At 37.9% G+C, this 7,800-nt stretch overlaps 1 protein-coding gene across 1 annotated transcript in view; it reads right to left on the bottom strand.

Annotated features, from left to right (window-relative positions):
* Positions 1–7,800, bottom strand: part of kif26ab (kinesin family member 26Ab) — a 105,749-nt gene that overhangs the window by 25,604 nt on the left and 72,345 nt on the right. The window contains exon 5 of the mRNA XM_016551236.1: positions 265–448. Coding sequence (XP_016406722.1) covers positions 265–448 — 184 coding nt within the window. The remainder of the gene's footprint in view (positions 1–264; positions 449–7,800) is intronic.

The raw sequence follows: 7,800 nt of genomic DNA on the forward strand, positions 1-7,800 counted from the left end.
GATATTCTCCAAAATGGCACCAGGGTGATGCGGAGGAGACGACTTGTTGAATAAAGTCGTTATTTTTTTTTATTCTGCGCACAAAAAGTATTCTCTTAGCTTCGTATAACTGCGGATGAACCACCGATGTCACATGGATTATTTTACAGATCTCCTTGCTATGTTTCTGGACTTGAGAACATTTCAGTTGCGTTGCTGTTGTTTTAAGTTAAAAGAAGAAAGCGTTTGTCATAGTACACTGATGTGGTGCGGTGGGTGCCTGACCTTGCCCATGCCAGGGTTCTCCTTGGCCTTTGACCCCGCCCTGAGCAGACATGGTGGAGCAGGTGGAGGTGAAAACTGAAGGACAGCACTAAAGTTAGTGGGGTAGATGGAGGGCTCCTGGGAGTATACCAGTGGCGGCTGTTGCTTCTTCCGTTTGGATGACAGATTCAGCTTCTGAGCAGCCCTGAGACAACAGACAAAAATATAACACAGATTGAAAGTTTATAATATTGAGTCAAATGAACGCAAGATCTCTTTTTTTTTTTTTTTTGAGAAACAGATTGTCATACAACTCACACCAGAACCATAATCACGATAACCTGTGTTTACACAAAAAAAGACCTATTCAGCAACTAATCCAGTCCTGATGAACTTAGGGATGGTTGAAATGACCAAAATCCTATATCACGATATGAGTAATTTTTTATCAAGGTAACGATATATATCATAATACAGTTATTTCTGTTGTAAATAAGGTCTTTATGATATCAAAATGTTTGATACCATAGAAATTTCATAATTGTTGTCACCAGTGTCAATATCACAGAAAACTAACACTATCCTGAATAGGAATATTAGACTGCTGTTACTTTAAGAGCTGCTCAGATCCAATATACTGCTACACATGTTTTCTTTCTCAGCTGTTTGCTTGCAAACGTTAAGTTTTCTTGACCACGTAGCACAGCAACGTCACATGAGTGTGTAACCATGATAAAATCTAACCATGATAAAATCTCTACCGATTGACAAATTTCTACAAGTTAATTATGTCTACCGGTATATCATCCACGCCTAGATGAACTCATGACTCAGGTTATCCAATCATAACAGAGGTCATTTACATATATAAGTCTTAAAGATACAGTGGCAGCAACAGTTTGTTCAATTCTAATGGGTCGGGCAAAGGGTGGAAAACACTCATGAAAAATAACATTTTGGTGTTCTTTGGAGACTTCAGTTATAAAAAATAAAATATATGCTACAAAGGTGTGGAATGAGGTATTTTTAGCATTAAAAACAAAGTTTCATCGAAGCAGTCGACTGAAATCTCTCAATTCCAGTTGCATTGTCAAAGGGGGTTCCATTAAAATCAAGCCAAATCCCTCTGTCACCACAGCGAAAAGTGATTTTCCAAGGAACCCTACATGTTTCAAGAATATTCTTTTTTCACTCAGACAGAGGGGTATATGTCCGAAATTCATTTTTGGTCTTTTCCTGATTGATTTAATGGTAGAGCTTGACATTTAAAACTCAATGCTATAAAATCAGACCTCAAAGGTCAAAAGCCCCCTATCACATTGCCAAAGTAAACACAGACCAACTCGCTCTTTCTCCACAGGCTGCCTTCCCCCTCTTTATTTCACAACTAAATAGGAACACTGTGCTCAGAAACCCTTGAAAAATGTCCTCTAAAAATGTAAAACTGGGTCTAATGGGGGTCAGCCCTGTAGTTAGCCCTAACATTAGCCATTTGCTAAGTCTGGCTTTACAGTGACCCAGTTACAGTCTGGAAATTAATCTAAAAATCTATGTGAGATGTCAGTACTGGACTCCAGAAACAGTAGATGAAGTGGTAATAATGGCAGGTTCAAGACCTTTACCCAAGTAACAGCTACCTTCCCAACAAGCTACATCATAAGACTGAACTTTACAATTGTTCTGGTGATCGAATGAACCTATGAGTAAAATCACAGCATGAGAGGAACAAATGAGTGTAAGTGAGGGAAACTGAAAGATTGGGAGTGAGAGAGAGAAAAACCAAAGGCTATCAAGTGACGTTTTGGGGCTTAGCTCACATTAAGAGACGCATTAAGGCTGTTCTCTTGGGCTAAAGTGTAACAGTGGAGAACTAACTAAAAGAAAGCTGACCGCAGCAGTCTTTAACCATGACCGACTGATCACACTAAATGCAGCAATAATCAAAAGTGAAGTACACTGAAAATTACACTCTGAACAATACTTAAATGCTAAGAGCACACATTACAGTAGCACATTGGATCTCTAATGTAATTGCCATGCCACTCTTCCTTTTTTTATCCCTTACACACATTTTGGAGAGCATTTTTTTTAAAAGAAGAGTAGAATAACAGATCAGGTAATATGTGACTACATAATGTTACCTTGGTGAATTACACTCTTTTTTAGGAAAGGTTCACATTTATTGACTTTATGAAATGTGGTGTAACTATCAAGTAAAAGGTAAGTTCCTTATTTTTAATGCATGTGAGGGTACACATTTTAAAGGGGTCATAAGACGCTGCTAAAAAGAACAATATTTTGTGTATTTGGTGTAATGAAATGTGTTTATGCGGTTTAAGGTTAAAAAAACACATTATTTTCCACACACTGTACATTATTGTTTCTCCTCTACGCCCCGCCTTTCTGAAACGCGTCAATTTTTACAAAAGTCATCGGTTTTGGAATCTGCTTCGTCCACGGTGAAAGCCGATCCGGCGATCGACAGCGCGAAGTTGATGTATTTCCTCAGCGATCAGCACGGATCAGCTCCAGGCATGACGAAGCGGCACCAAAGTAGTTTCGCTTTCACAACGAAACACACAGCGTCTTCACGACATGGCGGCGGCGGCAACAACAATACTACAGCAAGAATAAAAGTTACGCCTTCTTTCTTTGCGTGAACATTTGGGCGGCGTTATGCAAATCTTCCCACATCGTGACGTAGACATGTGGGGGTGTGTTAGAACGAGCCGTTTTAGGTAGGCGTGGTTGACTCTTAACTTTTATAAAGAATATCTCTTTGGATTTGAGACTTTAGTCTTTGCAACTTTACAGACCTTCTTTATGCACCAAGAGCTTGTAACACTTCAAAGAGAAAGGAAAATTTTAAATCACATCATATGACCCCTTTAAACAATATTTTTAAAACTGTTTTAAAGAAAAAAATAAGTTAGAAAAGCACTTGTTTAAAAATATCATGAATTATTAATTTATAAAGATAAGTATGTTTTTGGTATGTATGACATTTTACAACCTGAAATAACCTGAACTAATGTTAAATATTTTTCTATTTTTAAAAGACGTACTGACCTTGACATAGATATTACCTGCTTTTTTCCCTGCAATGTTTCTGCATTATGCATGTTGCACCACATGACTTTATTGGTAAATAAATAAATACATATATATATTTTTTATTTTATTTATACTACAACTATTAATTACATTAATTTCAAAGACACAAGTGTCACATGGTTAAACCATTGTTTATAGAGATTGCCCATAAAATGATGCTGTCAATTATTCCTAGAATGCAAAAGTGATGGATTTAGAATTTCAGAAATGATGGAATGATTGTGTGTTAATAATGTTTGTATTACCTGTGATAAGATCAAATCAAATGAAAGTCAGGAGATGGGAAAGCAGAGGAGAACAAGTGGGAGTCAGTAAAAGCTGGGCATTATGGAGTGTGCTTGTGACTATAAATGTCTGTCTTGTCTTTTTTTTTCTGAGACACACAAGCACGGATCATAAGTGTAGGCACCAGCCCTTTGGACGTTCATGTGTGTGTTCCCCAGTATGTCTGGCAATTCTACACACTTTTTTTTCTCTACCCCTCTCTGCATCACTCCATACATCTAGAAGTGACAACCCCTCCCTTCCTCTTTTCTCTTCCTCCATTTTCTCCGCCCCACCCCTCTTTTCTCTAGCTCCGTTCGGCCCTCCGCGTCAGCCCAAGAGCGCACTCAGAGAACACACCGCTGGCTGATGAAATAATTATAACATCCAGGAGGAATAAGAGGATTGAAGAAATGTGTGAGTGATGCATTCAGAAAGCATTATGAGTGAAATACAGAAAAACAGAAAGCAATAGACAGAGAGAGAGAGAGTGTGTGAATCAGACAAATCAAGTTTTTGTGTGTGATCAAGTGTGTGATGTTATATACATATATTTCTCTTGTAAAATTATCTTTAAGAATGTAAAAAAAAATCACTATAAATATTAGAAATAAAAAAAGAATACTGAACTGAATTTCTTATAGCAAAGTTTAAAAAAAAGAAAATAAATGTATTTATGTTTAAAAAATGTAGAATACTACAAGATGACATTTATAATCAGTTTGACCAGAAATGTGAAGTAGTATATTATGAAGATATTATGAAATAATAGCTATAAAAGAAAAGAAAAGAAAATAAAATAAAAAATGTTTTCTTTAAATTGATCTAGTAATCTGTTTCAAAACGATAACAAATAAATATAATTATTTATTTGTTTGTTTATTTATTTATTTATTTTAAATAAATTAATTAATTAATTTGTATAAAAATTTACTTTAGGGACTTTTCATTGAAAATATATTTTTATAACGCATAAACAGAAATAATATTATTTTCTATATTCAATCAAAAATGCAACTGATAAGTTGGGGAGGTTTGAGATTAAATGCTTGTACAGTAATAAAGCAATTCATGAATCCACAACAACAGCTCAAGCATTCTCAGCACGCACACCTGTACACTAATGCTGAAATTAATTGCTTGTTGAAGCACTCATGCTCTCTCACTCCCATTCTCTCCATCTCCTCAAGAAAAAAAAAACAGCTCAGTTCATGAATGGAGAGCGGCTATAAAGCACATGTCCATGTGCTTGCACTTTCTACTTGTCCACCTGCTCAAACTCATTGCAGCACGCACACGCTACGCTAAACAAACATGCTTTGACATGTTCCACAGTCAAGGAGCAATCCATATCCCAAGCATGTATAAACAATCAGACAGCAGCCTTTGTAGAGTTTGGCAGGTGAGCTCAGAGGACGGAGAAAGAATTCCTGGCGTTAAGACGGGTGTGTTGCAACTGACATCTATGGGTCAAAACCCACTGCACCCACACACACGCACACACACATAGAGAAAAAGCTTTAAAAAGTACTCACACTTCTTTCCAATCCATCATCTAACGTATTCACAACTCATAGCCAGAATGAGGCAGGCGGGACGCAAAAAAATGGTACTGTCTGTGTGTCCATACCCACATTTTGCCATCAAAAAAGAGTGATTTAAAAACAAGCTAGTTAAAAAGTCACTGCAAGTGCTTCTCCGGTAACCACTGCCCATTCTCAGTGCACAAACATCTGCAGATGATGGAAGTTTAAAGTCATTACAATTATATCCAGAACTTTTCTTCTTCACATTCACGTTTGAATTCCTCTTTGCACCATCCAGCCAGCACCAAACCACTAGTACTTCTCTCTGCCTTTAATACTCTCTCTCTCCCTGGGCCAGTCTGTGTCAGTTAGTCCATTTCTTGTGTCAGGCATCCTGGTCCTTTTTGTCATCTGTCCCTCTTTTTATCCGTCTCGCAGAGTAGAGGGGCTGGAATCCAACAGTCGGGATTCGTCTCTTGCTACCGGAGGAGTGCTGGCAGCTTCCCTGCACTCAAACACACGCGCACGATTCCTCCCTCTCTCTTTCTTTACACGGTCCAGCCCCTTTTCACTCCCCATGGCCAGAAAAGGAATCAGAGCTTTGCGAACACTCATTCGCTCTCTCTCTCTCACTCACCCTCACACACACACACACACACACACACATGCCCCTTACTGCATGAATTCTTCATGTGTGAAGGGTTTCTTTTTTATTCTACCCCAGACTTCAAACAGATTTGCTTAGTATGTGTGCTGCATGCCTGTCTGTTTGTCTATGTGTGTGTGTGTGTGTGTGTGTGTGTGTGTATCTGCTTTAGGTGTTTTGTATGTCTGTGGAGAAGAGTGTGTGTTGTTTTATGTGTTTAAAAATATTATTTTTTTTTCTGGTAAATAAATAAATAAATATTCCTTGCTTTGGGGATATTCAGATATTATTATTGGGTTGATTGATTGATTGATTGATTGATTGATTGATGTATGTATGTATGTATCTATTTACAGTGCATAATGTGTGTCTGTGTGTGTGTGTGTGTGTGTGTGCGCGCTTTAGGTGTGTTTCATGTGTGTGGAGGGAAGTGTGTGTTGTCTTATGTGTTTACTTAAAAAATTAATTGTTCTGCAATGTAGAATGAATGAATGAATGAATGAATGAATAATCCTTGCTCTGGGGACATTAAGATATTATTATTGGAATTTATTGATTGATTGATTGGTTGATTAACTGATTGATTGATTGATCGATTGATTAATTGATTGATTTTTATTTATTTATTGCCAGTGCATGTGTGTGTGTGTGTGTGTGTCAGCTTTAGGTGTTTATGTTTTATGTTTTCTTAAAAATTAATAAATGTGTGTGTGTGTGTGTGTGTGTGTGCTTTAAAAAAAGATATGTGCATATTTTTTTATTTTCTTAATAAAATATCTTTCTTTATCTTTCTTTAGTCATCTTGAAAATAAATAAACAAATAAATAAATACCTTGCTTTAGGGATATTCTGATATTTTAACTGGAAAGCCTTTTTTTGACCATGCATAATATGTTTGTTTGATGTACGTACTTAAACAAGTAAATCAATAAAAGCAGGGAGAAAATATATATTTTTTTTAAAATGTGAGATATGTGACGCTAGGGTGTTGCTATGCATTTGCGAGTGACATGTTTGATTGGCTAGAACAGTAATAGCACACTTCTCTTCAACAAGCTGCACAATTTGAGGTATCATTCACGTCTATACCATAAACAATATGGGTGGAGTTACACGCTGAAGGTTAATACTGAGCGTTAGGGGTTTGTTCAAATTAGCCTCAGCGAGCGCCGCTAACAAAAGAAAAATACAGGGTGCGAGGAAGGGTGTTTGTCCACGTCCTGCACCCGTGTCTCTGTGTGTGCTGAAAATCTCATTAAGTGTTTGCATTGTGACAAACATAATTGCTCTGACGGGTGGGATAAAGCTGTTAATTATCGCAGACGTGAAATAAGCACACAGCATATACTAGGTGTGGCGTAGCATAGTGTGTGTTCAGGTGTAGAGAAAATCAAACATTTATGGGCGACCACCACTTTAAAATCATTTTCCAGACACATACGGTGCTTAGAGATGCCCTTGGCCTGTGGGTAAGGGCAAGATGGGGGGAAAGCAGCAGCTGGAACAAGACTAAGCTCTTTATGTGAGAGAGATCTATTCCCTAAACTACTAATTTGAGCTGAGGAGCAGGAGTGAGACAGAGAAAGAGAGAAAAGGAGAGAGAATGTTTGCGAGAGACTCTTTTTCTGTCGGTTTGCAGCATGGCTCACACACCAGCACCCCCCTAACACACTGCCTTACATATCAACACAGAGCTCAGACTCCCACTGCCGCCAACCGCTAGCCAAGAGACAGGCACAATCAAAGCTCCCTAGGAGCACAGACTAGATGACAAATTATGTACTCTGATAACGCTTTAAAAGGAAAATCCGTCTTGCTGGAAAGATGTTCTTTGGCGTGAAAAAAATAAAAAATAAAAACTGCTGAGAGAGGCCCACAAAAGGACTGTTCCCTTTCAGTCGGTCACTCTCGACGTCACGTCGGATGACCGACGAAATTGGGATCTCGCTTAGAGAGACCAATCTACTTCGAGTGTAAACTAAACGAGCCAATGCACATTGGCATGCG

Source organism: Sinocyclocheilus rhinocerous, unplaced genomic scaffold, assembly GCF_001515625.1.
Source record: "Sinocyclocheilus rhinocerous isolate Xijiao unplaced genomic scaffold, SAMN03320098_v1.1 scaffold495, whole genome shotgun sequence".
In the NCBI taxonomy this organism is placed as follows: domain Eukaryota; kingdom Metazoa; phylum Chordata; class Actinopteri; order Cypriniformes; family Cyprinidae; genus Sinocyclocheilus; species Sinocyclocheilus rhinocerous.